Source organism: Podarcis melisellensis, assembly GCF_964234715.1.
Source record: "Podarcis melisellensis genome assembly, chromosome: 2".
NCBI classification, from domain to species: Eukaryota; Metazoa; Chordata; class Lepidosauria; order Squamata; family Lacertidae; genus Podarcis; species Podarcis melisellensis.
In genome coordinates this window covers 35,419,476-35,439,366 of record NC_138529.1, presented here as the reverse complement: position 1 = coordinate 35,439,366, position 19,891 = coordinate 35,419,476, and the positions used below count along the sequence as shown (strand labels likewise).

Below are 19,891 nucleotides of genomic sequence, written 5' to 3'. Positions count from 1 at the left end.
CCTGAGACCATTCTAGAGCATCCTTTCCCAACTTCGGGTGCCCAGATGCTGCTGTACTACAATGCCCACCACCTCTAGCTAGCAGAACCAATGGTCAGAGGTGATGGGAGTTGTAATTCAACAATACCTGGAGTCCCAAGGTTGAGAAAGGCTGTAAAAGGTTCACATGCTTCTGCTGGGCAGCAGTGCAGTTAAGTGATTTTAGACCCTGGACTTAATATGGTGGTGGGCAGGGGAGAGCGGTGTTCTTTAGATGGCAAAGTGCACTATGAAGCATTATCAGCCAGTCCTGTTGCATTTGGGAGCCCTCCTACTCTTTTGAATGGGGCCCTGGACTGACTGGCTTCATGTATTTAGAGCAATCATACCCCACTCTTCAGCCAAAGAGACTCCCAGAGTGGTTTACATACCGTCAATTAGAACAAGACAGTCCCTGCCTGCAAGCTTACATTATAAAAGACACAACACACAAGGAAAGGGAAACAGGGAGAGAAGGATGGAGGAAAGCAAACTCAGGTGCCAATGGTTCTAAGTCAAATAGCCGTTCTTATAATGATATGTATTTCTTAGAAAGTCTTGCTCTGACAGTACTATTACTGCTAAGAGCAGGGGTCCAGCCCTGGAGGGGATGGACCAAACAGCAAATTTAAGTTTCCCTCCCCCTTTGAAGCTCATCAGACTTCCTCACATCTGAATAACAAAACCCAGCATCCTAAACTGAGAAAGAAAGAACTTGCTTTAAAGTCCACCTAGAGCAAGTTCAATCAGTTTCCCTTGCTCCTGATCTTCTTTTCGTTCTTCATGCTCTTTCGGTATGTGTATTTTTAATTTATGGACCCTTACACAACCAAGAAAAGAAAAGTGCTACTGGAAAACAATCAGTGAATAAGCTTCAAATCTTCTGACATCATTTCAAAAGAAGATAGCAGGAAGTCTGAGCATGGATGAAAAAGGAGCCCCAAAACAAAGACAAGGGATGATAATGGCCCCATGAGATCAACTGAAACACAATCCCTAAAAAAGCAAACTTTACATGGACACAGCAGTGAGTAGCTGAAATTCATTTGTTCCACTGGGAGGCTTAAGAGGAAATATATGTTATAGACCCAGAATAATCTCATAGCCGGCAGCCATCAATTCACACCCACCTATACCTAAGGATACCATGACAAAGTTTAATATTGCACTGATCCCCTGCAATATCTACAAATATCAATAAGGATCAGTTTCACTCTGAGAAAACAACCCTCAACAAATCCCAGCATCATGAATGAGCTAGCAAACAGGACTGGCATCTTCCTATTTGCATTCAGGTGAGTTCAAAAGCAAACTTGCTTCTTATTGCAGGCATGCAACTCAAATGGCCTCTCCCCTTAGAAAGGAGGGGAGGTTGTCAGCATGCAGTCTTTAAGTGGTAATCACACACACACACACACACACACCACCCCCAGCATCCCAGCAGGAAGGTATGTATAGGAGAACTTTACCTAAAAGGCCTCAAGGTGACGAGACATCTTCTGACCATTATTTTCCCATCTGAATTCACTGTAATCATTGTTCAAACTTTACAAAAAAAAGGAAGGAAGGAAAGCAGACATGTAACAAGTCCAATCACTGTTGTTATAAAGAGCCCGTGACTGGAGGCATTTTTTTTTTTAAGGACGTGTATAGAAAAGGAATACAGAATTGCCCTAATAATAAATCCAGGTATATTAAAGGGAATCCAATCTTCGGTTCCCTCCCAGGTGCTCTGCCTCTGTTGCCGTCTGCTTCAGAAGAAATAGGTGTGAACCCAGAAAAGAGAACTAGATGGTGTTGATTCCTACAATGTTTTAGTCACATTTTGAATGCAGGTTGATGTAGCAAACGCAGCAGCCCTCCCTTCTCCAAGTATTAAATCCACTGTTGCTGACCAGGTGGGAGACACCTGGACCCAGAGACTCTTCTGTTCACAGGATCCTTCATCACAGCCAGTTTTCGCCCAGGTTTCACCTCAACCCAAAAAAATCCTACAGCAAACGCTCGCTCCTTTCCTTCTCCAAGCTTCAGCACTTCCAGGTAGATGCCATTTCCTGCGCTTGTTTCCTATTCAAGAGGCGACTCCCAGCCACGGATGGAGATGCAGTGGTTAAAGGGACCAGCTCCATCCCAGCTCGGCGGCTGCCTTGTAACATCCTGGCCATCCAAAACATTCCGTTTTGAGTCTTGCGAATAGGTTGTGTTGTTTCCTTCTGGGAAGGATGCGCTGCTAGGAGCCAGGATTCGGAAGAGGCTTCGTCGTGAATTGGATGCCATCTAGTGGCAATTGCAGGGATAGCCCTGTGGCATTGGGCTTTTATGAACTGTGAAGAGCATACCTGAAAGGTGGTATTGCACAGCAGCCTTACAGCAGTGCCTGTTTCCTATTCAGCCACTAAACACCAGATATGGGCTTTTGCCTTCTCGGTAGTGGCTCCCTCCCTGTGGAACGCCCTCCCTTCAGATGTCAAGGAGATAAAGAATTACACAACTTTTAGAAGACATCTGAAAGCAGCCCTGTATTGGGAGGTTTTTAGCACTTAATGTTTTATGTTTTTAGATATGCTGTAAACGGCCCAGAATGGCTGGGGAAACCCAGTCATATGGGCGGGGTATAAATAAAAAAAATTGATGATGATGATGATGATTATTATTCTATTGCCAGAAAACCCAATACATGCTCAAGCAGAATGCTGAAGGAACAAGATGTGGCTAGCACAATACACCACATCAGCACCGCTAGGCTGGGTTACTGCACCAAACTCTAACACGGAGCTACCTTTGAAAAGGGTTTGGAAACCTCAGTCACTCCTCAGGGTGCTAGCCAACTTGTTACTGAGAAATGATCTGGGAGAGCACACTAGGCCAATATCCAAAGCTTTCTATGAGTTAACAGCTTCTGGGTCTAATTCGAAGTGCTGGCAGGGCAAGCCCAGCCCATTGGGGGATACAGATTAATACCTTGGTTCATAAGTGAGGGGCACTTTTCCTCAGCTATCCACTCCCTAAGCAATCCCAGACCTGATCACCTCACCCCTTGTTACTGGTTTGGGTGTCTTCCATACCTAGAAGAACTCTCCCCTCCTGGCTAGAGACCCAGTAGCCTGAATTCCCACAGGTTCTACCTCTCCCGGTTCAGTCACAGCCCTCCCAGAACACTCCTGTCTGTATACCTTCCCCAGACCCTTAACCTGGTCTCCCTATCTAAGCTGCAAGGCTTGCTATGGATATTTCACTTAACTCAGTCAAATCCTATCCTACTCCCCATCTCTCCTCTTAAATCAAGCCCTATCTCTCAATCTGAACCTTAGCCCTATCTAACTATCTCCCTCAGAAACCGCTCCTTTTATTCTTCCCTCCCCGCTTTGTGGCTAGCTGACTTTGTAGCCAATCAGAGAGCGGCTCCAGCACTCTGGTGGAATTTCAGGGAGACTGCATCACCAGATTCTGGTCTGGCTCTGCTGTCCATCACAGTCAGCTTAGAAGCTATGGGAGAGGTCTTCTTGTGGTTAAGAAACAGGAAGCAGAGAGTAGGAATAAATTGACAGTTCTCCCTATGGAGGAATGTAGAAAATTGAGACCATCCGTCCATTCCCCCCCCCCACACACACACACACCAGAATTGTTTTTCAGACTGTGCTCTTTAACTCGTTCATACAGTGGGATTAGCCAGGAGAAAGCAAAGGTTGCTGATGATACCAAATTGTTCAGGCGAGTTAAAACATAAAGGTATTGTGAAGAGTGTAAAAAGGATCTCTCCAAACTTAGGGAATGGGCAGTAAAATGACAGAAGGATTTTGCAGAAGGGCTTTGAGCTCAGTTCAGTTTTGATATTCAGAGCAAACAACATATATTTAGAATTAATGGATTCTGACTGGGCTCAGAATCCATTAATTCTAAATATATGTTGTTTGAACCTGGCTACAGTGGGTGGGTCTCAGGGTTCCAGTAAAAGAAAACGAGTAAATCCTAAAAGCTTGAAGTCAGCCCACTCCTGCCCTAATCTGATTGCAGTATATCAAAAGGAGGCAATACGAGATATAAAAGAAAGTATTAGCCATATGTAAAGGTAAAGGTACCCCTGCCCGTACGGGCCAGTCTTGACAGACTCTAGGGTTGTGCGCTCATCTCACTCTAGAGGCCGGGAGCCAGTGCTGTCCGCAGACACTTCCAGGTCACGTGGCCAGCGTGACGAAGCTGCTCTGGCGAACCGGCACCAGAACAGCACACGGAAACACCGTTTACCTTCCAGCTATAAAGCGGTACCTATTTATCTACTTGCACTTAGGGGTGATTTCGAACTGCTAGGTGGGCAGGAGCTGGGACCGAACGACAGGAGCTCACCCTGCCGCGGGGATTCGAACCGCCGACCATGCGATCGGCAAGTCTAGTTGACTTAGTACACATACCACAATGTCCTTCCACTGCAAATCTTACAAACTGAACCTGGAAGAGAAGGCACTTGGCACAAGAAGGTGAATTAATGATGTGTGGGCTCAGATTCCTAAGGAACATCTTCAGGAAAGATTTCACCTGAGTGAAACCAGGGTAGGGGAACTTGTTTCTGACAGATTATGTGTGCTTGTACACGAGTAACAGAAACAAGGAACTCGCTTCCATTTAAGTCTTGTCAGTGTAGAAGCATACTTAACAAAGCCCAACATATGAAAGTCACAAGACATTTTTAGAAGACTACACAGATTAACTTTGTCGTGTTTGTCAAAGGGAATTCATACCAGCTAGTTGAGGAATTAATTATGTTAACTGAGCAGAGAGCTCAGTGGATTTAAGAGAATGCAATGATTGCCTGGATATTAAGGTGGGTCATGTGATATATCAGCAGTAAACCAAGCTTGGACCATACAGGCTCACATTTTGTAGTATTTGGTTCCCCCCCCCTTCCTTTATTTATTTATTTAGTTAGTTAGTTACATACATACATACATACATACATACATACATACAAACATACATACATACATACATTACATTACATATCCAAATGATATAGGTAAGACACATAACTTTGAATATTCAAATACTATAAATAAAACACGTCATGTATTCTTTGCCTTTAACACTGCAGTTGTACATCCACATTTAACCAACTATTGTTACTATTGAGGGAGTCACAAGGGTACATGGGGAAAGGGAAAGCTGTAACAACATTTTGTAGTATTTGTATGGACTCAGCCCACTATGTCAAGTTGCATAAACATGATAATTGCTTTTGCTTCTCATATACTAAACCTGTCTACTCAGAAGTAAGCTCCAGTGAATTCAATGCAGCTTACTCCTAGGCAAATGGCATATCTGTTAAATGAATAGTCTAACAGTGAGGATAAGAACAAGTATCCCTCAGCCAGTTTCTTTGGAAAGAGAAGTGCTGGCATGACAATCTAGCGGGGATGAATTTCCTTTTCCTGCACAACCACTGCTGGTACAGAAGCTCTGCCTGCTTTTTCAATTGGCTGGCCTATTTGTGACATCACGAAACCACTTCACCAGTGACTACTCATTCGCTTTCTCCAGTCTATTTGCACATATGTACTTATGAATTTTAACCTTTAGGTGATGATTTAATATGACTTTACTCATCATTACCAGCCAGAAATTTCTGTTCTATTCCTCAAATGGAAGAATATTAACACATCTCTGGTTTCCTAATAACTTTTTCCCCCAGCAGCCGACATACTGTTGACCAGCTGTCTGCTTTTCTTCTTAGTGCAGCTCCTCAAATAATTTAAAAGAAAAACCTGTGGTGTGAAGATCAAATTATCCTTGTTATAATCGCACCTCTTGGGAGCCGTTGGGCTCAAAGGAGTATAAAAAGAAACTTTACTTACTGTATAGTAATATTAATAACTAAAAAAAAAAAGCCAAAAACTCCTCGTTAATTTGCAGGTTCACCCATTGTCTAGAGGGAGCCATTGTGTAGAGAATGTTGAACTGCAGGCCAATGCTATCCAAATTACACAGAGACCTTTATTTAGTGGAGAGTTTGATGCAATTTTTCTCATGCTGCCACAAACCTGCCTTCACAGCCTGTGTGGCCCAAACCTCTGCTCCAAAGTCAACCCTATCTTTGGTTAGAACATGGGTAGGCAAACTAAGGCCCGGGGGGCAGATCCGGCCCAATCGCCTTCTAAATCCGGCCCGCAGACGGTCCGGGAATCAGTGTGTTTTTACATGAGTAGAATATGTATTTTTATTTAAAATGCATCTCTGGGTTATTTGTGGGGCATAGGAATTCATTCCTTTTTTTCCCTCCAAAATATCGTCTGACCCCCCAAAAGGTCTGAGGGACAGTGGACCAAACCCCTGCAGAAAAAGTTTGCTGACCCCTGGGTTAGAGTGAATTGGCTACCACAGGTGAACCGGGTTCACGTCTCCGCTCCTCCACATGCAGCTGCTGGGTGACCTTGGGCCAGTCACACTTCTCTGAAGTCTCTCAGCCTCACTCACCTCACAGAGTGTTTTTTGTGGGGGAGGAAGGGAAAGGAGGTTGTTAGCCACTCTGAGACTCCTTCGGGTAGTGATAAAGCGGGGTATCAAATCCAAACTCTTCCTCTTCTTCTTCTTCACAGGCAACAAATGCTGAGGGCAAGATGCAGGGGGCCATGCAACTTGCCTTGCACACTTAAACTAGCTTGCTGTCCTTAAGTGTAGTCAGTGTTGGGCAGCATGGTGGGGCAGCCCTGCTCACCTGACCTCCGGTTGGTCATGTTCCTGTTGCCTCCTGGCAGGTAGAGTGGGAGGGGCTGAGGCAGTGGTGAGGCTGGGAAAGTGCAAACACGCCAGTGGGAGCACTGGGTTGTCCCTGCCGATGCATTTGTACCACATCAACCTCACCACTCCCTTGGCCCCCCTTCCCTCTAATTCCCAGGAAGCAAAAGCAACATGAACAACAGGTGGTCAGGGGGGCTGCCCTGCTCCTGTGTGTCCTTATGCGTGCTGTCCCATCCGCAGTGTTGAAGCAGCATTCAGTTGCCAGTTGAAATGTTGACAAACTGATTGAGAAATGTTTCCGCTCCATCTTCTTCACACTATCTCCTCCATTCATTCACTGTACCATCTGGCTAAAATCGGAATGAGAAGTGGAATGCTGATTACCCTAAATAACCCTCCTGGCTACCCTGTGGTTGACATCTTCTTCCAATTTTGCATACGAATGAGAAATGTCTTTTTTAAAAAAAAGATAAAGAAATAAAAATCATAAACGGCAGACACAAAATATGAAGTGAATTCTCATAATCCTTCATTGTTTTCCATGAGATTAGATCCCCCTTCCAGGGAGGCTTAGAACATCATCTTCCGTAAGGAAAGATTTTGTGATGTGTGGAAAAAACAGGCTAAGAAGTTATTAAGGATTAGACAAATAGGCAATTTCTGTAGAGCCAGGGGGAAACGTTTCCCCTCGATTGCCCAATGTTGGATCATTCCCCAGTCTCTCTGAAATATGTGTGAAAAGCTCAGCCTGGCCTTTATCTCTTCTTTCCTACAACTTAAGGAATCAAAACATCCATTCCCATTTCCCCGGCAGCAGGAGCTGAAGGGCAGGAAAGTGGAGGGATGTGCTAATGGAGACATTTGGCAGGCTGTGTTGGAAAAGATCACTCTAGGTCTTGGGTGCCTAACTCTCCCTGCACTGGTGTGGTGGTGCCGCCCCCCCCCTTCAAGCCAGAGGACTGGACACTTACTGCTGTGAAACAGCTATAAGCAAGAATAAGCCGCCCATGCTTAAACACCAGCAATTGTAACAACAGCTACTTGTCTTGCCCTGGATGGACCTGTAATGTTTCTAGGATTGCTAGATGATGCCATGCATGAGACAATCATATCCTTAAACAATTGGTGAGAGGGTAAAAAGTTGCTTTCTCTAACCAAGTAGGTACACTGTGGAGTGCATCCAACATTAGTCCCAGAAGAGGCGCATTGAAATCAATGAACTTAAGTTAGTTGTATCCATTGATCTCACTAGAGCTACTCTTGAGTATGACTTACGTACGTTGGATACAACTCCAAAGAGTAAGTGGGCATAGCTGTGGGTCATAGAAGCACCATGAAGTGTAATAAGTTTATTTAGACTGGGCATGATATTATCTCACACTTTCCCGAGGAGGGGAGGTTTTTATCTAGCTCTGCACCTTTCAAATCAGCAGTTGTCTTCAGAGTAGTTGCCCTTAACTTTGAGCTTATTCTCATTTTTTTCTGCATCAAAGCTCCTACAGCCCTCACTCTCCAGACCACTTATTCCATGCCATGATAATCTCTACATAACAGGATTGGGTCCAGTGAGGTATCACTATGGCTTAGGGATGGGGAAGAAATTTGATTCAGTTCAAATCCTGAAACAATATGAGAACTGACACATAGCCATTCTTCAAAATGGGCAGTTTTTCAGTGCTGTTCTCCAACCAAACAATGTTTGCAAAAGTTCAAGTTAGGGGAAGTAAACATGTTCATCAAAATAGCATGCAAATGTGTGTTATATTTGGAAAAATTGCTTGCTAAAATGTGTACATTAGTCAAAATGCACATATTTATTAGGTTGATGGTGTTGAGAAGCATATATCTGTCAGAAGAAACAACATTCAGGAGAGATTTGAGAAGTTTCTGCTGGATGTACACACTCATATAGATTTTCTCACCCCACAATTCATCCTTCTTGGATATAATCCTACAAATCTATCCAGGCTGGTTCCAGACTTACATTCCTGGGAATGAAGAATCAATGTTCATAGAAATAGGGAAGATCAGCTACATAGCCAAAGAAAGAAAAACTAGAAGAGAAAGGAATCCACCATCCTTATGCTCTTTGAATGTGAAACTGTATAAATACTTGAGATAGAACATGTATCGCAGAGTGTCAGTGTCACAAAGTTCAAAGCAAAAGCAAAGGAAATGTCTTTGCAATTCCAGTAGGACAACATCTGATATACAAAGAAATGAGTTTTCTACAGATGTACTGCCCCATGTTTCTTCAGTAAGAAGAGCAAGGATCAGTTGCCCCCTGTACTTTTAAAGGTCATGTTGGTGGACTGCCAGATGGAAAGGCATCCTGGAGATCTGTCTGAAACTACAGCGGGGTTGTATTTTAACGTAAGTCAAAATTGAGATTGTCCTTCAGCAACCTTTGCAAAGAAGTAAAAGCCTAGTACACAATGTAATAACAGAAAGGAGGCAAATGAGGACAAGGTGGGCACTGCACATTCAAACACACCCACTGAGGGCTGGTTTTCATTGAAATTTTAGGTCCAAGATTCCAGGGAAATAATTCATTAATTTATATTTAAGAAAAGCTTAGTGGTTCATTTAAACTTACCCTGACTTACTCTCTTTATGTGCTGATGTCATATGCCCCCTACCCCATATAACATAATCCCAGAGCCTCATTTTATGAACTAGGCAACCTGTTCATTACGTGAACCCTGACTGCTTGGGATGCAAGTAATCCAAAAGACACTGCCCTCACTCACACTGTTACATAGCCAGATTTGATTTGTTACATAGGGTCATGGCATCACCACATCCAGTACACAATTCCCAACTGGCCAGCATCATCAATATGAATGAACCAGGAAAGACAAGGCAGAAGCAGCGTCCAAGCAGCAGCCACCAGGCAGGATCTTGTAAACATGAATATTCTAGTGCTGAGCCCTTCAAATTCACTGGCCCATTCAGAGGAAAAGCTGCCTTATACCATCAATTGTCCATCCAGCCCAGCAAGGTCTACCCTGTAAGGCAGTGGCTTTCCAAGGTCTCAGATGGGAGGATTTCCCATCATCTGCTACCTCAGGTCTCAGGAGCCAGAGGCAGCCCTCCAGGCCTCTCTAGCTAGTCTGCGGGACTCTCCCCAAACTACACACCCTCTTGAGCACTCACCTGTCCTGCTTTGCATCCTCCTTCGGGTTTTTTTAACCAGACTGGAAAGTGTCCTCCTTGAACCTGAACAATGCTTCATGAGGTGAGGGCTCTTAATGGCTAGAAGCCTTGGTGGCTATGCTCAGTCTCAAAAGTTGGAGGAGAGAGTGCTCTGCTGCTCAAGTCCCACCTGCTGGTTACTCACAGGTATCTGGCTGGCCACTGTGGGAACAGGATGGTGGACTAGACAGGCCATTGACCTGATCCAAGAGGTTCTTAGGTTCTTGTTTGCCTGGATGGAGGATGGAAAGGGATGTTCAGGTGTACAGAAACTAGCCTGCTGTAGAAAGGTAAAATAATTTTTTTTTTTAATTTTAAAAATTGTATTTCTATGCCGCTTTTAATTCAAATGATTCCCGAAGTGGCTTGCGAACAATAAGTAATACAACAGAATATCACAAATACAGCATAAGTAATATAAACTAATTAACAAAATCATCAATAAAACACTATAAAACCCTGCCTGTTGGCGCAGCCTTCCCAAATGTGGTGCCTTCCAATTTTTCTCAACTCCCACTCCCAGCATCCCTGACCATTGGCCATGCTGGCTGGGGCTGATGAGAGCTGCATTCCAATACATCTGGAGAGCACCAGCTTAGAGAAGGCTGTTATGGAGCTAGAGGGACTCTGCACACTTTGGCCTCTGGCTGTCTCCACCAATGGCATGTGCTCCCCCCAGAAGAGGATGTGGCCTTTAGGCTGACAAGGTTTCCCAGCCACACCCTGTGTTTCATGGTCCTTTTAACTAGGGATCAAGCCTGCAACCTGCAGCGCCCAAAGGATTCATCTCTAGTGCTATGCTATTATCCCTCCCTTCAGCTTATGTCAAATCACAAGCCAAGTCTAATTACAGCTTTTTGTTAGCAGACATATTGATCGCTGCGGACTGAATCAGTTCCTTCCTGTACATAATATCAGTTGGAGTTGAATCTTGTATATTTTATGCCACTGTTTAAAATGTTTTTTTTCTAAAGCAATTCCAGACAGCATATTAAAAGGCAATTGTCCATTATCTCATGCAGGAGTGTTGAAGCATTTATAATGTTATAATAGTATTTGTGTAGAAACCAGAAACACCTGTGTGGGCATCTTAGAATGGTCACAATCTGTGTGACATTGGTGGAGAGAATGGAGTTAAAAGGCTATCTTGCCTTTTATTTTTCCCCTGTCCCAACATATATTTCATGCTTTGTGCTATGAGAAAATCTTGGCACAGAGGGGAAATAATTTGTGTCTGCGTTTCTTTTATAACAAGAATGTAGAGACACATTGTTTTCAGAAAGCTGGATGTATTTCCTTTTAACAAGGCAGAACAATGGACTAGTCCTTCAGAGTATTGCTATGGAAGGGAGTTTATTATTATCATTATCCTTGGGAAAAGACAAGCATATGGTTGGCATCTTTCAAGAAAAGATGCAGCCTTGCTCACAAGCCGATGCGCAGCACCCAGGATGTTAACACGGGGTCTTCCGTTCCACTTCCTGATGAAAGCTAGCTGACACATGCAGCAAAATGAGATGGTAGAATAGATCGTTTCATTTCAGGCTGTGGTGATAATGCCATTTTCAAATGCTTCTCCATGTAAAAAGCTCCCTGAAAGTAGGTAGCTAACACATTGGACAGAAAGGTTTAAACAAACCACGTTTCCCCAGCTTTGGACATCACAAGGAACTGTAGTCAGCTGTTGTTCTTAGAGATAGGGGAGAAATTCTATTCAATTCACATTTAGAGGTGAGCCTACCTAATCTGCACTTTCTAGAACAATACATACATTGAAACACAGCCATTGTTCAAAATGTAGACTTCTCCAAATTTTGCATTACATCTCTCCGGACAAGTAGTATCTACAAAAATGCATCTATTAGGGGAATATGTGCATTTACCTGCATCTATTACTAAAGATAAAGATGCATTACAGTGGGGAAATTTGTTTTGCAAAAATGTGTATGTTAGGCAAAATTGCATACAAACATGGCTTACAGGAAATACTAAAATGATCAATAACAATTAATGATAATTAAAATTAACAGTAAAAGAAATTAAAGCACATCAGCATCTACATGTCTGCATAGACTTGCCTAAACAAAAATGTTTTAAGCAGGTGCTGAAAAGAGTACTACAAAGGCACCTGTCTGAAATCAATAGACAGGGAGTTCCGAAGGGTAAGTGCCACCATACCAAAATATTGATTTTTTTACCACTATGTAATGAGTCTTTCCATTCAGCTGCATGCAACACCTCTGCTCAGAGAGGTGTTAGTTTGGTCATATAAAGCCCTTAATGGCTTGGGACCAATTTAAAGGATTGCTTTACCTTATTTGCCCACTTGACAGCTTTGATCTGCGAAAATGGTACTTACGGGTGCCATGAATACTCAGTGTATACAACAGAGAATCATTGTGTACCATGTAACTGGAAGTGTCTCTAGGATCCTTCTAAACAGCTGTAGCCTGATCAAATTTGGGAGATTATGGGCAAATTATTCACCAAGTGCGGCAGGCCAGGAATTCCCCCATGTTAAAAAATAATGTATTGTCCTTGCTGTTTATTGCATATGTAGAAGCCCTTCAAGCATCTGACCACATTCTAATCTTATGGGGATGCAGGTATTTTTATTATTGTGATTCAGTTACATAATTTACACAGATCCAAACTCTCTCAATAGTTAATGAGTTTTTCCTCAGGCTGCCTTTTTACTCTGCCTCACAAGCTGGCCGTGATGTACTAAGGACTGTAATCAAAATTCCCTGCCCCCTTAGTTTCTGATCTTGTTGCATTGTTACGATCCTGTTTGTTGCCTCTTGGATTCAACCCAATTTCAAAATAATATGTCATGTTAAGCAAAGAAACAAAACAGAAAGCAGGCCTAAAGTCAGGGAGCAGATTTGCATTACTTTGGCAATTACTTCTAGCCAAGAGGTCAGAGGAGATGAAATATTCATTGCCTGGTCTGGTTTAACAAAGGTGAAAGCTTGCCCTCAGCATTGCAGGATAATGTTGTTTTGCCACCTCCACTGTTGATCAGTCTTATTTTTTTTTGTCAAGCACATGGGGACATGTAGGTAATTTCAAAGTAAGCAAGGCGCTCATTTCTATGATGCACTGTCTGTTTGGAAAAAAAATCTCTCTCTCTCTCTCTCTCTCTCTCTCACACACACACACACACACACACACACACACTACAGGAAAGGAGTATCTTCCCTATGAAGAAGAGCCTAATTCAAAGGGCTAAAGAACATAAGAAGAGTTCTACTGGATCAAACCAAAGTCCTCTGCAGTCAAGCATTGTGGTCACATAATGGCCAACTCAACTTCTCTGGGGAAGCCCACATGGAGGACAGGAGTGCAATAGCACCTTCTCATTCGTGCTTCCCAGCAACTGGTAACAGGGGCTGCCATGAATTGGCATTACGCCATTGAGACTAGTAGTCTTTGGTAGTCTTAGCCTCCACAAATCTGCCCAATCTCCCTATTCTTCAGGAACATGTTCAGGTGAATATTACAAATATTTGGGCTTTTGGAGCAATCAGGGCATCCAGTCTGTGGCGTGTGTATCATGAGTTTAACATCATCAGCTTGCATTTTGTAGCCATCGCCTAGGATAATGGCTCATATTTACATCACAGATTACTAAAGTCAGAAGAGCAAATGCAGTTACCCCACATTCTCTCTTCCCCTCTCAGAAAACTTTATAAATTCAAAAGCATGACAGAACTACTTCAGGACATGTGGTCTGAAAACAGGCAGATGGTTTGGCACGTGACAGAAGCGCCAAGTTGCGCCCAAGATTGAGAGGGCCCATTGCACATCCACAACGTCGTATGCCTGACACACAGAGTGTGTGTGACAAGACGCATGTGGTGCATGGCTCACGTCATCACATCACTGGGATGAGGTCAAAGATGGAGCCCAGTGCAGTGTGACTTCAATGGCCAACAGCTCCTCCGCTCATGTGCTGAGGAGAAGCCAACCACTGAAGTTGTGCCACACTTGGCTCAGTGCTCAGCCTCCTCCACCCCCTCAACATTGAGGGGGCCAAGCACCCTGCTAACAGATATGGGGGGGACTGAAGACAGCTCAGGCCCATGGGGTCAGCACCTTTGGCATGTGACCAGGCTATAGGTCACCTAGAAGCTCTACAGCTGAGCAATGAATCATTTGGCTTGAAGAACCAGACCAGGGTCAGAAGCTCTATAAGACCATATGGAGCTCTATCTTCTCCCTGTGACTTCCGATTCCCACAGACCTAGAAGTTGTAGTACCACCATCTGGTCACCTGTACTGGTGGCACTGCAGTGCAGCGAAGATCAGGTCAGCAATTCTGTTTGCCCACAAGCTGCTAAATGAGGGGGGAAGATGCCTGGGCCCTGCTAACAGACTCTCTGCCTCAGGGTCCCGAAACTCAAGATCTTTACATTGTTACAGGTAAAAGGAGGAGGGCCCAGACATCAGTTCCACTTTAGCTATAGTTCTCTCTTGAGAGAGAACAAAATGGAGGCTTGTAAAATTATGAGCTATATCAAGAGACCAAATGTTCAATTTCACCTGAAACTCAGGATCATGATCCAATTAAACTGATTGGCAGGTGGTTCAGAATCAGGACAATGGCATTTATCACCACAGGATGATGAAGCAGCCACTAGTTTGAAGATCTTTATAATGAATCATGGGGTATAGGTTTCTCAGTGGCTGTTAGTCATGACAGCCAAGAATGTCAGAGCTCAAAAGGCTGTAGAATCCTATAATCTCATAGCATGAATCTTTTGCACCACAGGTCCGTGTGGTGCTCTTTATGGGGTGGTAATAGATTGTACCACTTCAGACTGAAGGTGAGGTCCAATTTTTTTTAATGTTCCCCCATGTTGGAGTGACTCATTACTAGGAGAGAAAAAACCTAGCATAGCATGAGAAGGTTGAGCTAGCATCATTTTCCTATGTGTTGTTTTGTTTTTATTTCTATATATATATATTTTTAAGGAGGAGCATTCAAAATGGCATCCCACATGTGACATGAAGCCTGAAGTGGCATGGTACACTAAAGATCCTACCAACACATTTTGCTGTGTGTGCAGACAAGGGGCCACAACTAAACCATCTATCCAAATTTACTGTTAACCATAGGACAAATTCTTATAGAGGGCAAGCACACATCCCAAGAAGATTTCTTTGGTAACCAGGAAGCTGCCATCTACAGTCCACTTTATTATTCTACCCCAGTCCCAACAACATTTACCTAATGAAGAGCTGCTATTAGAACCCTTAAGTAGGCTCTGCAATATAGCATTGTAGTATGGAGTGCTCCTGTTCAGCGTTTCAAAATCAGCTAGACCTTTCCCCAGAATATTCCATTACCTTTTCCTAGATTATTTTTGGCACATAAAGCAGATGCTCCAGTGTCTATAGCCGCTGAGCATGCTCAGCCCTCACTGTTTTGTTTTTTTAAAAAGAAGTTTGCCCTACCCTTTCCGAAAGGGTTTTTTATTTCTGCAAACCTCGAGGTCCGCCCCCCCCCCCAAGTCTGCTGATCTCTCCCTTACGTGCACGGATAATGTCCCTTTTTGCTACTTGAGGACCATGACTCAGAGAACACTGTTAAGTCTATAGGATAGGAATTTCTCTCTGAGGCATTAGCTGTGCAACCACATTTCCTCTTTGCCGTGCTACCTGACAAAACATAATCTTAATTAACTACCACTTCACTGCCTGTTTAATTTGATAGATATAAAGCCCAAATAGGGTAATAAAGTGATCCATCATCTCCCTACTGAAGGCAGGAGGCAAACCGATGGCCTTGAAAAATCAATATTTTTGAAATTATATATATTGTTGTTGTTACAAATTAGGCAATGTCAATGCTTAAGCTGTCTTTCTTCATTGCCTGACTTGCAGAGGGAGGGAGGGGAGAAGAGGGAGGCAGGGACTGTCCTCTGGAATGCCCTAGAGGAGACTTCAAGTTATGTAGAGCATGAGACTGCAGACACACACCTCGGTTGTTCTGTAGAAGCACAGCTTCTGTTTTCTAAGCCGCCGCCACCACAAGAGATGGAACTAGCATTAGAGATTAGCACTGGCTTTTGAAAGTCTGGAACTAAACCACTCTCAGCTACTCACCTATAACAGAAGCAACAACAGTGCAAAATGTGTCTGCTGTTCACAATGCAACCCACCATCTAAGCATACATGGTTGACGTATCCCTTGACTTTATAAAGCTCTCAACTCGGACTGCAGAGCCTCAGCTTTGAGAGCCAAATGCAACCCTCCAGGCTCCTCTATCTGGCCTCTTGGGACTCTCCCCAAGCCAAAACCCCTCTTTCCCCAGTCTATACCCCTCCCCAGCCTTGCTTCATATCCTCTGAGAGTTTTTTTGCCTGGTTGGAAGGTGTCCTTAAGCTCTTGTCTGCCCAGATGCTCTCTCTCAGACCCATTAGATTTAGTCAAAGAATTGCCCGACCAATAATGAATACTTCGTAATGAGTTAAGGATGGTTTGTAATCAATGGTGCATTCTTTTATTCAAAACTGGTCTGTTGTCTGGATGCTAATTCCCCCTTGTGTAAGGATAAACTGACTCTTCACTGCGTATGGTAAGGCATGGTACCCATGGACGTATTTTTCATATTGGGAAGTGTAATGGGAAAAGGGGGCTGCTCGTGCGTAAGCGTTTAAGTCCTCCAAGCTTTACCATCAGTTCCTAAACTTTCCCAGTCCGAGGAGCCATGGGTGCATGACTACCTCAATCGCTGGCAGAATCCGTCAGTGGGCGTTTCCAGAATTTACACCAACATAAGAGTTCCTTGATGGAAACTCTCCTTCTGGATTCTCTGCATGACAGTTTCCTCCGCGGAGTGGGCGTTCCCAGCGGAGGTCCTGATCCCTCCCCGCTGTTCTCACTGGAAACATCTTGGAGCCATTCCTCCGATTGAGTTTCTGCAGGAACTCTCCCTCTCCCCCTGCTGGTTCCTTCCTCCGCATCCGAAGGTCTCCTAGCCTCCTTGAGCCCTTCCACCACCTGACTCTCCAATGGCAGTTCCCTGACAGGAAGGTTTCCAGATAATTAGCCCACATGAAGAGTTCTGATCTGGCAAGTAGCCTTCAACATCCTTGGGATATATTGAGCCTGGCTCAAACTCTAAGGAGAAAACCCATTCATTTAGGAGAATCCTGGTTCAATTCTCACCTTGCCAGCCAAAACAGTGGCCACTCACTTGGAGACCGTAGAGCCTGCGGCATAGATGAAGTGTTTGTTTGGTTGGTTTTAGCCTCCCTCCTGATTCACTCCAACATATTTATTGATCTTTGAGAGAGCTAGTTCCTTCCACATTAAGCCTTGGATTCAGGAATAGCATCTGTCTCTCGCTGTTCTTGCCTCTGCATTGTTTGCACACATTTTTATGACTCTTCCATCCCAGCAGAACAGAGGCTTTATTGGCTTACAATACAGGTTAAGATGCTCGGATGTATTGCTCTTTCCAAAAGCAAATGGGAAACGCAGGTGTATGCATGCACATTCCATTCCAAAGCCCTCTTCCAGGGAAGATTTACTGCACTTTCCCAGAAAGAGTAATAGAAAAGCACAACAAAACAATATGCAATAAGATAGCGCTCGCCACTTTCCTGAGAAATGTCTGTCTGCAATGTCGCCCTTGAGATAGGAAATGGAATTGGATTGTGTGATAGCTACAAGGCCCAAAGTACATGCTAGCATGTAGTTTCAGCAAACTTTCACTCCCCCCAGGCTATGCTTTGCTGCTGTCACCCTAAAGAGAAGTGCTATTTAGCTATAAAAGTAGTTTTAACTTGAAACCTTCAATAAAAGATTCGGCATTAATTGTATAATGCAAAGCAACATCAATCACCATGGCTAAAGCAAGACCTGTCTCCTCTCTTTGATTTACACCCATTGTAAATCAAGGGTGGCTTTACTCATCTAAACGGCCTCTGCTTTTTATAGCCCATTTGCACAACCACTTTTTGTATTAAAAATTCAAATCCAGGCTATTTTGTTTGTCAGGTCAGACTGAATAGGCATACGATGAAGCTGCCATCTGAGAGCTCCACTATAGGTAACAGATTTCCAATTGAATGCACCACTATAAACAACCCTTCAGAAGTGGTAGTGTGAATTGGCCCTTAGCAGACTAAAGACGACAAGCCCTTTATTATGCAAATCACTTAGTCTGGCATGCATGTACATTCCATTAAGCCCCGTGCATATTAATCAATTAATTCAGAGCCACAAATCGAAAATGTTGCATGTCAATGGTTTCCAGGTTTCTATATTGAAATTCCATTTTGCAAGAACTTTTCAAAAGACTAATGTATATCAGTGACTTAAGATCAAGGTGACAAATATGTAATAACTTGAGGTGTGCCAAGGTTCTAAGATTTGCCTTGTATCTGAATCTGTGTGTGTGTGCGTGCGTGTGTGTGTGTATGTATTTAAAATTTCCCCCCCCCCCAGACATCTTTATTGAAAGTTTAAAAGTGCATAATTATATGTGAACTAAACATGATGAGAAGTAAATAAAAGAGGGAAAGAGAGAAACAGCACCCATGTAGAAGGGAAAGTAAAGGGGGGAGGGGGAAACCCAAAACTGTATACTTTACAAAGTTGTTATTGTACTTAACTTCACCAAAACACTATTGCAGTATTTGTAAGAATGGATTCCAAATATCATTGAATTTGTTCATGCCAAGTCTGCATTTATATGCAAGCTGTTCATATGTTGCAAGTTTGTATAAGTCTTTAATCCAATAGTAGAAGGGAGCCGCATTTTTATTTCTCCAGTTCATCAGTATTAGTCTTTTTGCTGTGGTATTTTTGGGGGAAAATATGTTGTTGTTTCTGAGTTACTGTGTTCTCTCTGCTTCAATCTTTAATTTGGCTCCTGTGCTGCTCTGTGCGCTCACTCCATTCACAGTAATGGGAGAAATCTAAAGATGGCTATAACTGTTTCCCCTTTTGGCCAAAGTGGGTGAAATTTCCAGGCCCAGGAGTGGCTCCAGAGTGGATTAAGCCTGCAAAATTGCAGACAAATAGCTCCACTGTAAAAAAGGGATTCATTTTTTCCCATAATTTCTTCTAGAAAATTTTCTTACCTTAAAATAATGAAGACATGGCTGAGTTGCAGGTACTCTTGGTGGTACATTTTAAAAAAAAAAATTGCAGCTTCGCATAGACCTTAGTTTCCAGTGCCCTCCAATAGGACTTACTGCACAGGTCTTGTTTGGAACCTCCAGCAGGCCACAGGTTTCTGATACAGGCTTTACAACATGGCACTGTCTAGAATGCTGCCCATAGAGTTCTAAAGACCTCTTGTTTTGGTCTTGTTAAAGCAGCACAACATAGGATTATTTTAAAAATTAACTGATGTTTTTAACATTTAAAAAAGCCTTCTGCTACTATGCTTCAGCAACAACATCCAGTTCTTCAGTGCTCTGTGGGCAACATTTTGGACAGTGTCACTTCTTGCAAAGCTCATGAACCCAAATAAACCAAGAGAGATGCAAAACCATACAAGTCTTCTGTGCAAAACAACAACACCCTTGAGCAACAGTGTGCTTTGTGGAAAGTTTGCCTTGCCAAGAGGCATGTGATTCTTTTTCAATTCTGGCAGGCAATAGCAGAAACACTACTTAAATAGGATTTATTTGCTAAACAAAAATACAAAGGAAAGCATAAAAAGCCAAACTGCCCTTTGAGTTGCTGAGGGGCGGGGAACTCATCCAGAACAGCAACACATCCTCCCACTCTGGCATTTGATCTTACTCTCTAAACAAAGGCATGGCTGGGCTTTATATACTATCATATGATGGTGTTGCCAGACATTCCCAACACTCTCCTGGCTGTTGACTGCAAAGCCAACATGTGACTTCAGAGAACTGGCTAGTGGCCAAGGGAGATACCTCACCTCTTCATGCATCAAGATGCTGAGGCAGCTGTCCAGTG

The 19,891-nt window shown here is 43.4% G+C and overlaps 1 protein-coding gene across 1 annotated transcript in view; it reads right to left on the bottom strand.

The window, feature by feature from the left end:
• Nucleotides 1–2,284, bottom strand: part of MGAT5B (alpha-1,6-mannosylglycoprotein 6-beta-N-acetylglucosaminyltransferase B) — a 182,495-nt gene extending 180,211 nt beyond the window's left edge. Inside the window, exon 1 of the mRNA XM_081897547.1 lies at nucleotides 1,488–2,284. Coding sequence (XP_081753673.1) covers nucleotides 1,488–1,555 — 68 coding nt within the window. The 5' untranslated portion in view covers nucleotides 1,556–2,284. The remainder of the gene's footprint in view (nucleotides 1–1,487) is intronic.
• Nucleotides 2,285–19,891: the final 17,607 nt, after the last annotated feature.